The 18,883-nt window shown below is 41.7% G+C and overlaps 1 protein-coding gene across 3 annotated transcripts in view; it reads right to left on the bottom strand.

The window, feature by feature from the left end:
* The window catches only part of LOC144687721 (sarcoplasmic/endoplasmic reticulum calcium ATPase 2), a 94,086-nt gene that overhangs the window by 53,203 nt on the left and 22,000 nt on the right, over positions 1 to 18,883 (bottom strand). For all 3 annotated transcript variants that reach the window (XM_078554161.1, XM_078554162.1, XM_078554163.1), the window contains one exon: positions 18,700 to 18,838. In XM_078554161.1, coding sequence (XP_078410287.1) covers positions 18,700 to 18,838 — 139 coding nt within the window. The remainder of the gene's footprint in view (positions 1 to 18,699; positions 18,839 to 18,883) is intronic.

Raw genomic sequence — 18,883 nt, 5'->3', positions numbered from 1 at the left:
TTGAATGTGCTCCCCCGATGTCGTGAGGAGCTTTAAATGTGGACATATGATAGCAGCTGGTTTCCAGCAGATCACAATTCCACAGGAGCAACGGGATAATACCTTGCTGCATAGTTTCACAAGTCATGGTGACAATTGCTCCAAATGTATTTTCCAGCCTACATCTTACATGCAAACAGAGGGGAATTGAATGAAGAAAAAGTGAGATGGTTACCAATTTTAATTAAAAACAAATTTATCTTCACCTCACTGCACTTATGATGTTGTAGGTCACATACATTCTGTTTCCCTGTAATTTTTATTTGAATTACTGGATGGGATGTAATCTTGTCTCCCATAACAATTCAAGCAAGCTGGGAGTAAAAACTATATTGACTAAGGTTCTAGTCACAGGGGTGGGATGAAGCAGGGGAAAAAAATGGCAAGAATTTAGTTTCATAAGAGAAAAGTTATGCACTGAGAAAATCTGAAATAATTTTTAACCTATTTTTATTTAATTCCCAAGTTAACACACCTTTGATCGTGTGAACAAATTCAAATCTGTTGTAACTACTTTCAATACAGATGGAAATCAGACTGCAGAAGCCAGTGTACTCTAACTTTATTATAACTTATTTCAATTGGTTTGTGTCAGAGAGGGAGGGGGGCAGAGAGAGAGAGAGAGAGAGAGAAGGCAAAAGATGTGCAATAGGTAATTTACACTCCATTTATTGTAAAATCAGTTTGAAATTTTTGTACTGTAGCATCCAACCAGGTTTTGGGTAGAATATGGGGGAAAACTGAGTACTGCCTTCACCTTGTATCAAAATGGAATTTCAAAAGGAAATTAATCCATACAAAGGGCTATTCAAATTGATCCCACAGATTTTGAAACGAGTATATTTACAGCAATTTGTTCAGCACAAAAATATTTGTTACTTGAAGCAAATGACAGGATATCCAAGGACTGTACCAGTGGGACTGTGCATCTGGAAAAAGCACCAACATGTGCCCTACAATTGAGACAGGAGCAGTTCGATGAGACTGAATTGTTTTTCATAAAAGGCTGCAAACATACTTGTAATAAGACTTCCATAAGTGGAAATGGTTATTCGCCATAACAAAATTAGAACAGCAGCTGGTTCTATCTGGACCAGGACAATATCATCTGATGCGCTCTTTCACACCAATTCTGTCTTAGTCCCACATTAGTTTTTTCTTTTTAGTGGAAGTCTCTGCTCACCATGACATTGCATACAAATATGTTAACATGGATCACAGTTTTACACTGCAAATTCTTCACCGAAAGCTGGTTTAGGAACTCAACAACTATGATGCATCAAGTATGAGACTCAAGACTTAATGTGCTCCACAGTGCCAAAGTAGTCCTACACTGTCAGCAGGTGCTGTCTCTTAGGTGGACTTTAAACTTGGATGTGGATGCTAAAGGTTCCACGATATCATTCAAATGAGAGGATTTTGCAATGTCCTAACCAACAATACTTGCTTAACTAATACTACCGGGGTGGGGAAATCAACTAGTCACTCATGTCCTTGGTTGTTTACAGAACATTGTGTGCAGAACAGCCACTGCATTTGCCTACACAAAAGGCAAATTCTCGCCGTGCAACCAAAGTATTTTTTACTCTGAAAGCATTTCAACAAACTGGGTACGGTACTATGCAAGTGCAAGTACAAGGCAGCAGGATGGCACAAGGGGTTAGAAAGTGGCTTTCATTTCTTGATTATGGTTCAAATGCAGCCCAGACTGTTGAAATGACACTCTCTTCTCTATTCGGCAAAAGATTACACGTGAAATGAATTTGCGCAGTCTTGCACAAGTTCCCAGTTGGTCTGGCCTCACAGCATTTAAGAAAGGAAATGAAGTGGCACTCTTATACAGAAAGGCTGCAAAAATGATGGGTGCAAGAAACGTAGAAGAAACCCTTGCTGCCATGGACAGCTTAAGCACCAGTTTCTGCTCTCCCAAAATACCAGTAAATATTTAACATTAATTATTAATTTAATAACTTGAGGGGATTTAACTAAGATTTAGCAAACATATAAAAAAATTGAATTCATGCAGTACCTTTCACAATCTCAGTATGTCTCAAAGTGCTTCACAGACAATTGAGTACTTACGAAGTATAGTCAGCATTGTAACACACAAAGATGTACCAGCCAAGTTGTACACAGCAAGTTCCACAACTAGCAAATGAGAAAAAAAAGGCAAAATTTTCCTTTTAAAACAAGTTGGTTAGTGTAGATAAATATTGGGAATACTCTCCCGCTCTTATTTGAACAGTGCCATGGAACCTTTTTCCATCCACTTGTGAGGGGCAGCTGGGGCCTGGGTTTAATGTGCTATCCAAAAGATGGCACCTCAGACAGTGATGCACCAAAGTATCAGCCTAGATTATGCACTAAAATAACCTGATTGGGGCTTGAAAGAGTGCTACCAATGAGCCATGGCTGACGCTATTAAAGTTATTAAAATGTAGTGGATGTAGAGAGTAAGTGTCAAAAAAAAAAGGACTGGAAAGAACCACAGACGATTTTGTTGCCACAGTAAAATCCCAAATGATGCAAAAAACAAAACAAAACAAGCCAGTCTATTTGGACTTTTCAGCTGATGTCAATCTAAGACCAGAGACCCATATCATTGAAAGAACTCAAAGCCAAAAGGTACAAGTGAAAATCTGGATCAGTTCCAACTTGCATTAGTTCAGGGTTGAATTTCTTGTAGAACAAAGAAATCTGACATTATACACGCACTTCAAATCTGACCCCGTCATCCTCATCAAGTTCCTAGGTAGATTTGATTGCAATGAGTGAACTGCCCAGGCAAACTGTTAATATACTTTCATAAGGCATTTAAAAGATTTTAATTTGCATTTCTGTTTCTAGACCTTTGTTCCCCCCTAATGACGCTAAAATGCATCATACAGAAAAGCACATGGTCCTGATATGCAGTGTGGATGAGATGGCATTCTACAACAGGATAGCAGGTTTCCAAAATAGTTTCAATACAATTGCAGACAACAAATACACAAGACCTACAACATTCATAGATGATCTCACACGAGAGCAATATGTTTAGATGCCAAACCAACATGTAAATCAAATGCTAACTGGGCAAAGACAGTTAAGAGACAGTTTAGTTGACACTGATCCCCGAGTTAACAGTCAATCGAACAACAAGTATTGAAAAAATTCTTCATATTCTGCAAATGAAAAACTCATCACCTAAAAATTATATTACTCCCTTGTTCATACAAAAAAGTACAAAAAAAGAGCCTTCTGGATAAAGGTTACCACAACACATCAATCCAATGCAAATCATCAGCAGAACATTTCATTATCAGCAAAGAGGCAACATACAATTAGACAAGTTAGCCAAGGTTTTAACCTTCTCACACATGACAATTTAATGAGAAATCCCTTTTGAAAAAGTTGCTGTTAGCAATTTAAGTTGGTTGATTCTACTTAATAGTTGTTACCTTAAACTTGTGTGTAAAAGCTTTTACAGGAATAAAACTTAAATAGTCGCTCTACTACTTATTTTGCAATATTTCAGAACAAATCACAGAAATTCACCAGTTGCAAAAGTCCATAGCACATTCAAACTCTGGAAAAAGTTTACCATGGGTGTAGTGTTTATGCACAAACGCCCAACTTTCTCAAAGCTAGCTCCAGCTACAGCTCAAAATAAAATACTCCTTCAACTGTGAATCTTCCTTTTCCCCCTCACCCTCTATTTGGTCTCATTACTGCACTTTGTTTCACAGATGATGATTCGGAGCATTGGACCTTTGTGTGACAATCAATGGTGGCAACTATGCTGCCTTTAGGATCAACCCACTGAGGTGCACTGCTGGACAAAAACTCAACCTTTCAGTTTAGGGAACAACTTTGACTTAACTACAGGGCTGGCACTGCAAATCCACTTGTGAACTGATTAAAAGTTAGCCAAGGCCTGTAAAAGCCATGGAAATGCAAATAATATACAAAAGATCAGCACAAGATGAACACCCACCAGCAGGCTTCTGTCAATCTTACTTTTGATCCAGCACCTAGGGAAAGGGCTGGCCGACCCATAGCTCATACTAAGATAAAAGCAAAATACTGCAGATGCTGGAAAATCTGGAACAAAAACAGAAAATGCTGGAAAAACTCAGCAGGTTTGGCAGCATCTGTGGAGCGAGAAGCAGAGTTAACGTTTCGGGTCCGTATGACCCTTCTTCGGGTCCGTATGACCCTTCTTCAGAGCTCTGAAGAAGGGTCATACGGACTTGAAACGTTAACCCTGTTTCTCTCTCCACAGATGCTGCCAAACCTGCCGAGTTTTTCCAGCATTTTCTGTTTTTGTCCCATTGCTCATACTTTATTGTTCCTGCTGCTGGCTGTTGCTGACTAAGGATGCATTGTGGTGCATCAGCTGAGAGTCTGGGGGAGAGAGGAGCAGCGAATGTCTGCAAGGAGAATAGAGAAGGGAACAGTACAGAGCAGTCCAGTAGCAAGCGAACAAACAAATCAAATGCATCCAACAAAAATAAAAATTGACTTCAAGTATTGTGCTGAAGGGGGAAATTTTATCATTTGGGTATCATTAAAGTGCACAATTGAACCTAGGGGAAAGATCTGAAAACAGAATGTTTGCTAGTTGTAGGTTATGCCATACAAGAATTGTAAAAGCATTTTAAAAGGCATGGAAGCACTCAAGGAGGAGTTGCATCCAATAAGGCAACATTAGCGACATGGGGGAAACAATCTGGAGCAGCTCCTCTGTAAAGTGATCGTTGTCTGTCCACATCTTCAAATTACATGAAGGCTCATCCAGCCAGCCAAGTCTGAAAAACCTGGATGAGGGGGGGAGTGGGGGCATCAAGTACAGATGTGCAGTTCTTACACCATCAACAACAGTGCTGCTGAACACAACTTTGAGAGATGAAGGCCATAATTCTTGGATACAACCGGTTTTACTGGTTTCTCCAGCTTTGAATGATTGAGGCAACTATGAGGTTCCAACCACTAATTTTCCCTTCCTGAGCTTACTGTCCTTGAAATAGATTATGAATGGAAAACATGAACTTGCAAACTACTGCTCTGTGAGAGTAGTCTGTGACAAATTGTGACACACTGCACTAGCACATAACTTGTGACCAAGGCTCTAATTAAATGCACAGAAATTGTCCCAGGATCTTTAGTTGAAAAAGCGGGGGCAGGGGGTGGTGGCTGCAAATGAATAAAAGGCACAACAATCGATTTGAACAAAATTCTGAGGAAAATGGGGAAATGGAAACCCACATTCCTCATCAATCCAAGAAAAGTGCAGTTAATTTACAACGAAATATTGTATTCCAATCTTTTTGGTGGTAATAAATTGCAGCCAACCCATTCCAACAAAGAAATTGTTTCTATGTCTGAGGAAATATTCAAAAGAACACGGGGATAGTCTTTGCTCACTCAATAATTCTCCAAAAGTAATGTTTCCAAATTGAAACTTTCAATTCCACACGGTGCTGATCTGCCACCACCATATCATCTTCAGATTTGAATACTGTACAAGAAAATGTAGTCTTCTGCATCACTGTTGCAGTATTTTTGTATTTTAGTACCCTGACATTTTGTTTAGCACTCACTGTGCTACAAATAAATCCCTGCTGAGGTATCAGATCTATTTGAAACAACAGGTCAGGTATTCTGTGAATCCCAACAATGAGATTCCAAATCTGCTTCTTTCATCAAGGCAAACCTTAATCTATCTAATTAAACATACAAAAGCTGAAAGTTGCTACTGTGTTATTCAGATTTACTTTTGTAGAGATCTTTAATCCCTCCACAATTTAATTTGTCAAGGATACTTTTAACAACCTCCCATCCCCCAACACTTTAATACAATCCCCTTGTGGTTTTTTGATCAATTTTTCCTCATTGATTTGATCTCAGCTTCACAAATGCCGTATTATCTACATTGACGCAATAAACTGCTGCTATTTTTGTACACTTTTCTGTCAGTCAATTACCAAGATAGCACATAGTTTGCAATTACTTGCAATGACACACAGAGGGACCCAACTAGCCAAATGCTTCCGGCAATGTCTCTGGTGACAAAGATATTCACCAGGACACACAAATGTCATTGGATGACTGCCTGGATTCCAGACCCAAAGATGCACCCTGCTGCTAGGCTATGCCATTTCCCTACATGGACAAGCTGTCTACAGTCACTAAGACAAGGGATGTCACACCACACTAACACCTGCTTAAGCAATGGAGCAACAAAGTGCTGTACATGTTCATTTTCACCACTACGGTCAGATGACAGGTCCACAGTAACACAGGCTAATATATCTATGCCTGGAAAAGATGAGTGGAGAAATGTCTTAACTCTTATTTCTATTGGCAGGTGCAAAAATTCACTTGGGCCGGACAGCGTGCCAGTTTCCTGGCACCATCTTCCTGGAAGCAGGATGGGGGTCAAAAGGGCAACCTGTCCACAAGTGGCAGGTAGTCAATTAAGTAGAGTTAAAACTCAATTAAAGCCTATTGCCAGAGGTTAACTGGGGCTTTCCAGTCAGGCTGTGGATTCCCCCAGAGCATCGTGGACGAGGTGCGCTGCCTGGAGGAGGCCTCCTGGTGGCAGACCACAGGGAGGGGGCAGCATTCCAAGTAGGCTTTGAGGCCCTCCCCACCTGCCTGAGCAGAGCCTCAGCCACAGGTCGCCCTTTGGCAGTGTTGCTGCTCATTATTTTAATTAAAAAGTTTAGGAAGGTGGAGCGGGGGCACCCTCTGTCTTGCTCTCACCTGAACTGCTAAGTCCTGTTACTCCTTCAACTGGCCCTCCAGTTTTGAGAGCCCGCCTTCCATCCTTAGACGAGGAGCTCACCTTCTAATTGGCTAATTCAGGAAAAATCACTGCCAGGTGACTGTTTGCCCACACCGTGCAGGGCCACGACCCCCATTTGTCCATCATCAGGGTCCCAAACCCAAACCCAAATTCCTGCCCTATGAACCAGCCAAATTGGTCTTCAGTCCCTCACATGGTCACAATAAAGTGAAGCTGGTTCTACGTTGCCATCTGGTGCATCAAACTCTGCATGGCAAGGTGAAAGCAGTCGTCGTCAGCACAAGAAATCCATGATAAACACCAAAACAGCAGGAAGGAATGAAAGTGCTTGGGAGATGGAAGGCTTTGGCTAAGGCAGTTAAGTTAAATGTCCTGCCATTGACAGGGTCTCGATTTAATAGAATCGCTACAGTCGGTTTCAGAGGAACTGCTGCTGGATATTGATGCCTTGTTTTGGTATGATCTATGAACCAAGTTGAACATCTTTGTGGCATGTGGCAGCAGTTTATTGGTGGGCGGGGTCTCTTTCATCTTGCATGGTTCTCCAAAACAGCACATTTTACACTACACTTGATTTTCTTTTCCCCGCATGGTGCCCGGTGGGGGTTGCACTCAAAAGGGAAGGAGCGAGATCTCTAACCGGATCAAAGAGATTCAAAATAAGGAATAATGGGAAAGGCCAGTGCAAAGCCATGTGGCAATAACAATCAAGAGCTAGGGGAAAAGGAGGTGCAGGAAGTGGTTGTAATTGTAAAGAGCAGATGGATCAAGCATCAACTTTTCAGACAGCGAAGTAAACAGTAGTTTTGAAGAACAGGGATCAATACCGGAGAATTGAAGCCATTCTTGATTTAAACGAGCATTGGGCCAAGGGCAGTTGTGTCAGAACACATGGAGGACAGAAGCCGACGAGGGCTATGTAGTGAGATGCCGAAATCTATTGCAAACAGAGATACTGATGCCCCAACCTTCTGGACCAAACTGCCACAGCACAATTTAAAATCAGGTTTCAGATCCAAAAAGTTGCAACAAGCATCTTCACAGACTTGAAGCTAATACACTCAGAAGTTTCCAGATACATGGGTCCTTGAGGGATGATCTGCTGCGATGAAGAGGAAGATAATAAATTCCAGATGTTGACCAAAGCTCCGCTGGGAAGGCCCAGGGGATCATATTCTTGAATGGCTCTAATGCGGAAATGTTACCAGGATCTGAATATAAAATTGGCTGAGTAATAGGAAATAGAGGGTAAAGGTCAATGGATATTTTTCAGGTTGGAGGAAGGTTTGTAGCGGAGTTCCCCAGGGGTCGGTATTGGGATCCATGCTTTTCCTGATATATATTAATGATCTTGATCTTGGTGTGCAGGGGGCAATTTCAAAGTTTGCGGATGATACAAAACTTGGAAGCATTGTAAACTGAGAGGAGGACAGTGTAGAACTTCAGAAGGACATGGGCAGGTTGGTGGAATGGGCAGATGGGTGGCAGATAAAGTTCAATGCAGAGAAGTGAGAGTTGATTCATTTTGGTAGGAAAGACATGGAGAGACAATATAAAATAAGGGGTACAATTCTTAAAGATGTGCAGGAGCAGAAAGACCTGAGTGTATATGTGCATAGATCATTGAAGGTGGCAGGACAGGTGGAGAGAGCAGTTAATAAAGCATACAGTATCCTGGGCTTTATTAATAGGGGCATAAGAGTACAGGAGCAGGAAGGTTATGCTGGGCTTTTGTACTAGTTAGACCTCAGCTGGAGTATTGTGTACAGTTCTGGGCGCCACACTATAAGAAGGATGTGATCACATTAGAGAGAGTGCAGAAGAGGTTTACAAGAATGGTTCCAGGGATGAGAAACTTGAGTTATTGAGATAGGTTGAAGAAGTTGGGACTCTTCTCCTTGGAGAGAAGGCTAAGAGGAGATTTGATAGAGGTGTTCAAAATCACGAGGGGGCTGGATAGAGTAGATAGGGAGAAACTGTTCCCGCTCGTCAAGGGGTCGAGAATGAGAGGGCACAAATTTAAAGTGATTTGCAAAAGAAGCAAATGTGATGTGAGAAAAAACCTTTGCACACAGCGAGTGGTTCGAGTCTGGAATGCACTGCCTGGAAGTGTGGCGGAGGCAGGTTCATTTGAGGCATTCAAGAGGGCAATAGATTATTACTTGAATGGAAACAATGTGCAAGGGTATGGGGAAAAAGCAGGAGAATGACACTAAGTCATATGCTCATTTGGAGAGCCAGTCCAGACACGGTGGACTGAATGGCCTCCTTCTGCACCCTAACAGTTCTGTGATTCTGTGCTCATGAGTTGATAATTCCACTTTCATGTTGGTTAGTCGTCCAGATGCTTGTACCAGCATCTCACAAAGTATCAGTCAACTTCAGAGCTCGACAGATTAAGATAGCAAATTTTGAAAAATATGGAAGTGGCCCCAAGATCATGCAAAACATATAATGCCCTCTCTCCAAATACCCAAGTTGGGTGAAGTACATTATTCAGCCAGTAAATCCTTGAAACTTTATTTCTCTGAGCAACAAGACTCTCTCTTATGTGCACATCAGTAAACGTTTCAAGCATACTGCACTTGTCAGAATCTGGGAGGTGAACCACTGTTGGGCAAAATGCCCATATTGAGCTCTTGGAATAAGCTTCAAAGCTTTGGAAGTTGTTCAATATCAGAGGTAGCAAAAATAGTTAATTATGTCATTCAGGATCAGAAACATCTGACACAAAACGTTCCTACTGCTGGAAAATACCAAAAACCAAAATACGTGTCGACTAGAAACAACCTAACCCACTCAGAGCGCAGGAACAGGAATTTTACAAGCCTTACAATTCAGCAGAAAATACTCAAAACCTTTTCCTACATCATTATTAAAGTCATGAAAAGGCAAAAATAAAATGAAAATCTCTTTTGCAATGCAACAAATGGTTAGGATTTAGAATTCACTGCCCTAAATTTAACAGTAGCTTTCAAAAGAAATGCTGATAAATACTTGGATAAAAATGCAGGGATATTGGGAAAGAACAGGGGAGCAGAACTAACTGGATTGTTCTTCAAAGGAGCTGGTGCTCACTAGGCTAAATGGCCTCCTTTTGTGTGTATACTCAATGGTATTAGCATTTCTGAATCTCCCACCATCAACATCCTGCGGGGGGTGGGGGGCAGCCCGAGCCATTTGCAACAGTGACATGTACCTGGCAATGTGGAAAATACCCAGGTATGTCCTGTCCATAAAAAGCAGGAGAAATCCAACCTCGCCAATCACTGCCCGATCAGGCTACTCTCAATTATCAGCAAAGTGATGGAAAGGGTCATCAGCAGTACTACCAAGCAGATACTACACAGCAATAACCTGCTCACTGATGCTTAATTTGGGTTCTGCCAGGGTCACTCAGCTTCTCACCCCTTGATCCAAACATGGACTAAAGAGCTGAACTCCAGAGGTGAGGTAAGAGTGACTGCCCTTGACATCAAGGCAGCATCTGACCAAGCGTAGCATCAAAGAACCCTAGCAAAACTGAAGTCAATGGGAATTGGGGGAAAACTCTCTCGCTGGTTGAAGTCATATCCAGCACAAAGGAAGATGGTTGGGTTGTAGGAGGTCAACCATCTTAGCCCCAGACATCACTGCAAGAGTTCCTCAGGGTAGGGTCTTCAGCTGCTTCATCAATGACCTACCCTCCATCATAAGGTCAGAAGTGGGGGTGTTCACTGATGATTGCACAATGTTCAGCACCATCCATGATTCCTCAGAAACTGAAGCAGTCTGTGCCCATTTGCAGCAAGACCTGGACAACATTCAGGTTTGGGCTGATAAATGGCAAGTAACATTCATGGCACACAAATGCCAGTCAATGACCATCCCCAACAAGAGAGAATACAACCATCTCCCCTTGACAGTCAATGGCATTACCATCATTGAATCCCCCACTATCAACATCCTGGGGGCTATCATTGACCAGGAGCTGAACTGGGCTAGCCATATAAATACTGTGGCTACAAGAGCAGGTCAGAGGCTGGGAATTCTGCTACAAGAAACTCACCTCCTGATTCCCCAGAGCCTGTCCACGATTTACAAGGCACAAGTCAGTAGTGTGATGGAATACTCTTCACTTGCCTGGGTGAGTGCAGCTCCAACAACAATCAAGAAGCTCAAAACCATCCAGGACAAAGCAGCCCACTTGATTGGCACCCCATCCACCTTCAACATTCACCCCCTCCCTGACCGGCACACAGTGGCAGCAGTGTGTATCATCTACAAGATGCGCTGCAGCAACACACCAAGGCTCTTTCAACAAGACCTTCCAATCCTATGACCTCTACCACCTAGAAGGACAAAGGCAGCAGATGTGTGGGAACACCACCACCTGGAAGTTCCCATCCAAGCCACTCGCCAACCTGACTTGGAAATATATTGCCATTCCTTCACTGTCACTGGATCAAAATCCTGCAGCTCCCTTCCTAGCAGCACAATGGGTGTAACTCTTTCGAGTTATCAACAGATCACATGTAACTCTTTTGAGTACATTCACAGTTCTTGGTTTCCAGGGGTGGGACATGAACCCACAACCTTCTGATTCAAAGGCGAGGGTGCTATGAACTGAGCCACAGCTGACACCTCGTTACAATGGGTGTACCTGCACCAGTTCAAGGTAGCAGCTCACCACCACCTCCTTAAGGGCAATTAGGGATGGGCAACAAAATAGTGGCCTTGCCAGCAATGCCCACATCCCATGAAAGAACAGGAAAAATAATATTGTATGATTCACACGTTAAATCTGCCATTTAGGTCAGGAGAAAGGAATGAAGGATATTTCCCAAGACAAAGCAAGAGTGCATAATTACATGGGGGTGGGGGGCGGTGGTGATATATACATACATTTAAATTTAAGAGCAGGATCCGTTCTGCCTTCCTTCCAAACAGGATCTTCCACTTATATAAGTGCTAATAATGGAAAAACTTTTAAGTGCACATTATTCTTGTACAGTTTATAAATAAAGTAAGTCTTTATAATGTTGTGAAGTCAGTTCTACCATAAGGACACAGAAGCATATCAAACACGAGGGACCTAACTATTTTTTTAATAAAAACTATTTTTTTTTGACCGTCAGCCCAAAGGCCAAGGTAATCCACCAGACAAATACAGCATCAATGGGCTCACAGTTTTCTTTATAGTCTGCCCAAGGCACAAACACAAATACAGGCATATTAACAGTTTAGAATAAGCTATTAAATACAAGTTAAAAAAGATGTGGTAGATTTATTCCAAATTGAGATAATATAGTAACGTCCTTATCATAGCAGGGGCAAAGTACAAAATTATTTTAAAAATTGGTTACATCTGTAGGGATTCCTCAGGGTAGTGTCTCAGACCCAACCATCTTCAGCTGCCTCATCAATGACGTTCCTTCCATCATAAAGTCAGAAATGGGGATGTTCACCAATGATTGCACAATAGTCAGCACCATTCTAAAATCCTCAAGTACTGAAGCAGCCCATGTCCAAATTCAGCAAGACCTGGACAATATCCAGGCTTGGGCTGCCAAGTGGCAAGTAACATTTGCATCACACAAGTGCCAGACAATGACCATCCCCAACAAGAGAGAATCTAACCATTGCCCCATGACATTCAATGGCATTACCATCGCTTAAGCCTTCAATATCAACATCCTGGGGGTTACCATTGACCAGAAACTGAACTGGGCAGCTACAAGAGCAGGTCAGAGGCTAGGAATCCTGCGGCGAGTAACTCAACCTCCCCGCTCCCCAAAGCCTGTCCACCATCTACAGGGCACAAGTCAGGAGAGTGATGGAACACTCTCCACTTGCCTGACAACACAAGAAGCTTGACACCATTCAGGACATAGCAACCTGCTTGATTGGCACCCCATGCACAAACATTCACTCCTTCCATCACCAATGCACAGTGGCAGCAGCGAGTGCCATCTACAAGATGCACTGTTGGAACTCACCAAGGCTTCTTAGGCAGCACTTTCCAAATCTATGACTACTACCACCTAGAAGGACAAGAGCAGCAGACACATGGGAACACCACCAACTGGAAGTTCCCCTCCAAGCCAATCACCATCCTGACTTGGAAATACCTCACCGTTCCTTCACTGTCGCTGGGTCAAAATCCTGGATCTCCCTCCCTAACATATGTACCCACACCACACGGACTACAGCAGTTCAAGCTCATCACCTTCTCAAGGGCAATTAGGGATGGGCAATAAGTGCTACCTAACCAGCGATGCCCACATCCCATAAATGAATTAAAAAGATAATTTTAATTGACCAGTTTGGGTTGCTTTATTGATGGCAGTTCAGTTGCCAGAGCAATGTTTGTTTATAGAGGGATTTTTTTTTCAGCATGTATAAAAGGGAAACAGCTGTTTGAGCTTAAATAAGCACTCAGACGACTCTACTATTACCATACAAGGAATTTGAAAAGATTTGATGAAAATTGTACCTGATGAGTGTTCTCGTGGACTGCAGTCATGAGGAATGCTGTTTGTGGCATTAATACAAAAGGGATCTGGACCAACTAAGTCAACGGGCAGAGCCGAGGTTGCAAACGGAGTTCAGCACTGATTGTTTTAAGTCAGATTGGGTAGAAGCCGCCAGAATGTGCACTACATATTACATGGCAATGCTTAAGACAACAGACCAGGATAGAATATTGAATTTTTTTTTTTAAAAACTGCATAGGTCATTAACTATGAACACCAAACTGTGGTTTTAACGAATAAAGCAAAAATAGCATTTGACTTTCAAGATTTTTCAAGTTGTGCTTTTTTTAATTCATTCCTGGGATGTGGGCTGTACTGGCTGAGCCAGCATTTATTGCCATCTCTAATTGCCCTTGAAATGATGGTAAGCTGCCTTCTGTAACCGCAGCACAGTGCTGTTTGGAAGGGAGTTTGACCCAGCGACAGTGAAAGAACGGCGATATATTTCCAAGTCAGGATGGTGAGTGACTTGAAGGGGAACTTCCAGGTGGTGGTGTTCCCATGTATCTGCTGCCTCTGTCCTTCTAGATGGTAGTGGTCGTGAGTTTGGAAGGTGTGTTGAAGGAGCCTTGGTGAATTCCTGCAGTGCATCCTGTAGATGGCACACACTGCTACTACTGTGTGTCTGTGGTGGAGGGAGTGAATGTTTGTGGATGTGGTGCCAATCAAGCTGGCTGCTTTGTCCTGGATGGCATTGAGCTTCTCGATTGTTGTGAGAGCTGCACTCATCCAGGCAGGTGGGGAGTATTCCATCACACCCCTGATTTGTGCCTTGTAGATAATGGACAGGCTTTGGGGAGTCAGGAGGTGAGTTACTCGTCGCATCATTCCTAGCCTCTGACCTACTCTTGTAGCCACAGTATTTATATGGCTAGTCTTGTTCAGTTTCTGGTCAATGGTAAGCCCCAGGGTGTTGGTAGTGGGGGATTCAGTGATGGTAATGCCATTCAATATCAAGGGGCGATAGTTAGATTCTCTGATGGAGATGGTCGTTGCCTGACACTTGTGTGGTGCGAATGTTACTTGATACTTGTCAGCCCAAGTCTGGATATTGCCCAGGTCTTGCTGCATTTGGACATGGACTGCTTCAGTCTTGACTTGACTTGGGTGAGGCCTCTATTACAGGATAGATACAGAATTATTTGCGGAACCCAATGCAAGTAAATTAATGAGTTTAGAGGGCTTGGCACTGACGAAAAACCATCCACGGCAGGATTTCACTCACTAAAGAAAATAAACCTGAAAGACGACTAAAAAGTTGGATCCAGAAAAGTTCAGTCAGTTGCAATGACTGCAGCGGTTCAACAGGGAAGCTCACCACCACCTTCTCAAGAGCAATTAGGGATGGGCAATAAATGCTGGCCTAGTTATCGACGCCCACATCCTGTGTTGAATAACAAAAAAATGACAGGGTTGGGGAGGGGTGGGGTGTGGGGGCTACAATGTACAGTCAAGAGTGCCAAAAAATACTGGGAAGTTTAGGCAATTTTGATTTTTAGTAATGGGGAGATAGAAGTACAGAACAGATTACCATTGGAGTTTGTGGACAAAATGTCAGGGCAGTTTTCTTTTTTAAAAGAAATGAATTCACTTATTAGGAAAGGAAACATTAGGTACAGAATCAAGGCCAGGAGACAGATGAGGAATTTGAAAGAGCAGGCTAAATAGACCAACGGCCCTGTCAGGCGGAAACAATACTATCTGGAATTCCATCACCAAAACTCTGCACCTCTTCTCTAAGATGCCCTGCAAAATTTACCTCCTTGCCAAATTTTTGGTCAGTTGTCCAAACATCTTACCTGGCTTGGTGTCAAATTTTGTTTGATTACAGTCCTGTGAAACAACTTCCGACGTTTCATTAGGTTAAAGACATTATATAATTGCAAGTTGCTATATTTTACATTATCTTGTGTATTTATACACCGGGGTAAACAAGTACACTTGACTGAAGTTCTTTTATCTTTTTGTTATACTTGTACTGACATCGTGTGGGTAGAAACTTTAATCAAATCAATCACTTGAGGGACACAAGAAAAACACATCAAAATGGAATACGTGCAATATAAATCTACTTGCTTGCTCAACAAAGCTTTGACATCTGAACAGTGCCTCAAAACAGAAGCTGATTTTAAATTATAAGCTCATCAATCTTCACTCAATTCCCACAAATCCATCAGATGGGGTAAGATGGAGGACAGAAAAGGAGGGAATATAACAGCTTCACCTCTGCAACTTTGAAAGAAAATTCAATGGTTGCAAAGGGGAAAAGGGCAAGGTCTAACTCCAGATGATATGCCAAACTTTCACTCAGGATAACTGACCAATGAATGGTTCAAACAAGCCTAAACACACTGTTACCGGACCAGGAGTCAAAAGCTTCAAACGCTGACGTGAAACAAAAATCTTAACAAGTGGTGCTATAAACTTGGAAAATAATGCAGTCTGGTTACATTTGACCCAGCCATCTCTATTAAACATAACCGCCGTTCACTTGGATAATTCCCAGAAAGTCAAATTCAAGTAGAAAAAAAAAGCTACACAGCTCGCTATCTAGAAGTGCAGGTTAGGGAGCAGACAGGTAGTTGGTCTCCTTGGGTCCATACTCTTATTGAGCTTTTTTGTGTTTCTCTGGTGCTTGTCACTTTTGTTTGCCTCCTGCTTTTTATCCTGTTTTACTTGTCATTAACGGCACAAAGTGGAGCGAGGAAAGTTTGATGCTTAATTCATCCCAGCCTTCAATGCTAGCACCACCACTATAGGAAGCACCAAGCAGAGGGAGAGTCTCTCCCTCGCAAAAAGGCAGCTTGGAAAGACTAAAAGAAGAGAAAATGGGGAAGGGGAATCCAAGGGGCAATATACTTAAAGAGGTTGAAGTAACTAGGAAATGCAGGTTAGACTCAATTCATCTAAATCCTTAAAGATGAAGCTTATCAATATCAATTCAACATTCTTCAAGTACTTCACAAAGACAGGTACTTAAATTTATATCTACTCTGAATTTGTGATCACTTAGAGTAATTGATATTCCTATTCTAAAAGTTACAATTCTTTTGATTATATTTTTCTACTGCTGCATTAGCATTCATGCCAGCAACACAGGCTGCTCCTTCTCAAGCTGACAATGACTTGAGATACCAGGTAAGAGTTTAAATTTCCAGTTCTTCAAAATAACTCAATAATTGTGTGCCAAGTCATTCTTTGATTTATGTAGTTCAGGGATTATAGCTCGGATCAATTTTGAAAAATGTAAGATATAATATGGGGCGCAGAAAAGAGAATAAAACAAATGCAACTAATTAACTAATTTAAGTAGTCATTTATTTTCATGCTCATGATTATCCTTCAAATCTCAAGCTTGGTATCTTTTTTCCCTCTTCCCTTCCCCTCCCACTCACCATCACATTTCAATTACTAACTACATATTATTCTCATCACATACGCAATACTGAACACCAATAACCTAATGTCCTCTAACCAAGCAAAGTACTTGCACAGTTCTATCGCAGCAAAGGATAAATGATAAAGGACAAATGAAAACTGAATCCCCAGTGGGGAAAAATTTCCATTAGGTGCAATTAAATATTCTCAAAATCATCAGCACAGCTTCTCTTTTCCACACTAGCCTATATTTAAAAGACACACACGCACAACTCTATCTACCATTGTTCCATGTCCCTTAATACACCATAGCTAACAAAAATCTATTCACCTCTGTCTTAATTTCAAGTGGGCCAGCGTCCACACTCTTCTGGAAAGAAAGGAAGTTGAAGGTTTCCACTAACCTTTGTGTGAAAATGTGTTTCCTGACTTCTTTCCTAAATTGGCCAAGCTTTAATTTTAAGATTTTGCCCCCTTATTCTGGAATCCTCATCAAGTGCCTGCCCTATTGAATCCCTTAAACATTCTAAAGATTTCTATTAGAGGTCAATCTTTAAACTGGAGGGACTACAAAATCGTGTTTATGCATCATCATAATTTAATCCTTTAAACCCCAGTATCATTCTGGTGAACCTATGCTGCTCAAAGCCTATATATCTTCCCCGATGTCCAGTCTTCACAATCAAGAGTATCCGAGATGGGTCCGGCCAAGGCTCTGTACAACTGAAGCATCGCTTCCTCATTTTATATTCCATTAGCAGTTATTTATGATTTTCACACCTATGCACTAGCTTTCAGCAATTTGCACACATTGACACCCAAACCTTTTCACTCTTCCACAGCTAAGTATGCTGTCACTTTGGAACCCATAGCCAAAATAATTTAAAGTGGAATGTACAAAGTCAATACACAACCTCCAACATATCCAAAATGCTTGGGTTCATGAAACAGAACTTCCATCACTCTTCAAGTACAGTAAAGGAAATGCTGTACCAAACATTGGTTAGACCACACTTATAAGTATGGCGTAGCCGCCTGGGACCCATATAATGCTAAAAATATTATCCTGCTTGAGAAAGTTCAACACTGGGCAGCTCATTTTGTTAAAAATAATTACTTGTGAGATTCTAGTGTCTCCCAGCTAGTCACGTTGTTAGGCCGGCAGACTCCAGAACTGAAGAAAAGCCCATAGGTTGACACGCTTCTATAAAATTTTGAATGAATAATTAAATATTTCTAAGTAGTACATTCAGCCCAAAAGTGGCTGAGATCAAAGAGCTCATAACCAACTGCTACAAGAGCATACACCCAAACGCGCTTCCTTTCCTAACTCCTTTTTCCTAGGTCAATTAAGGACTGGAATAATCTTTTACAAACCTTAATCTCCATGCCCTCTCTAAGGATTCATTTAACAGTAATCTGTTGAACATTTTTAACTAATGTGAACGTCAACTGCACTCATTGTGCATCTCGTGAAAATTCCCTGGTGGAAGACTACAGAAGGAAAGCTTATCAAGTAAGTACCAAGCTTCTCAACCCTTTCCAGTGAGAAAATATTTTGATTTTCATCAGATCCACAGTGGATAACACCCTTCTCCACACTGAACCCCAACTGTCACAACTGTGTCCATTCACTTAGACTGTCCATGTCCTTTTGTAATTTCTTGCTGTTACTGACACAACTTACTCTGCCTCCTTTCTTATGAGTTATGAAAACTGTTGCGCAAAACCACATCAGCACATAGCAAGACTGGAAACACTGTTACAGACTTACATTGATTTAGGCGTACACCTGTAGACACAAATCAAGACTTGCTAATACCCAAATACAGCAGGGTTGATATTGATCTGTTTGCGTAAACACACGTCAATATATGTGGTTTGGGTACAAGTGGCTCTTATCTGATGTATGTATTTTATAAAGTTTTAACTAAACCAAGCATCAGCATTTGCACTAATATACTGAATTACACTTACCTGCCACTTCTACTATGTCTCCAGGGACAATCTCTCTGGCCTTGATCCTCTGTACACTCTTTCTGTCTTGTCGATAAACCTTCCCCATTTCAGGCTCATATTCTTTAAGGGCTTCAATGGCATTTTCTGCATTCCTTTCCTGAAATGGCAGGTAGGGGGGAGAAAAGTTTAGAAAACTTGCCCA

This window comes from Cetorhinus maximus, chromosome 12 (genome assembly GCF_964194155.1).
Source record: "Cetorhinus maximus chromosome 12, sCetMax3.hap1.1, whole genome shotgun sequence".
In the NCBI taxonomy this organism is placed as follows: Eukaryota; Metazoa; Chordata; class Chondrichthyes; order Lamniformes; family Cetorhinidae; genus Cetorhinus; species Cetorhinus maximus.
The sequence above is the reverse complement of the archived record's forward strand: the minus strand, read 5'-3'. Positions and strand labels throughout refer to the sequence as shown.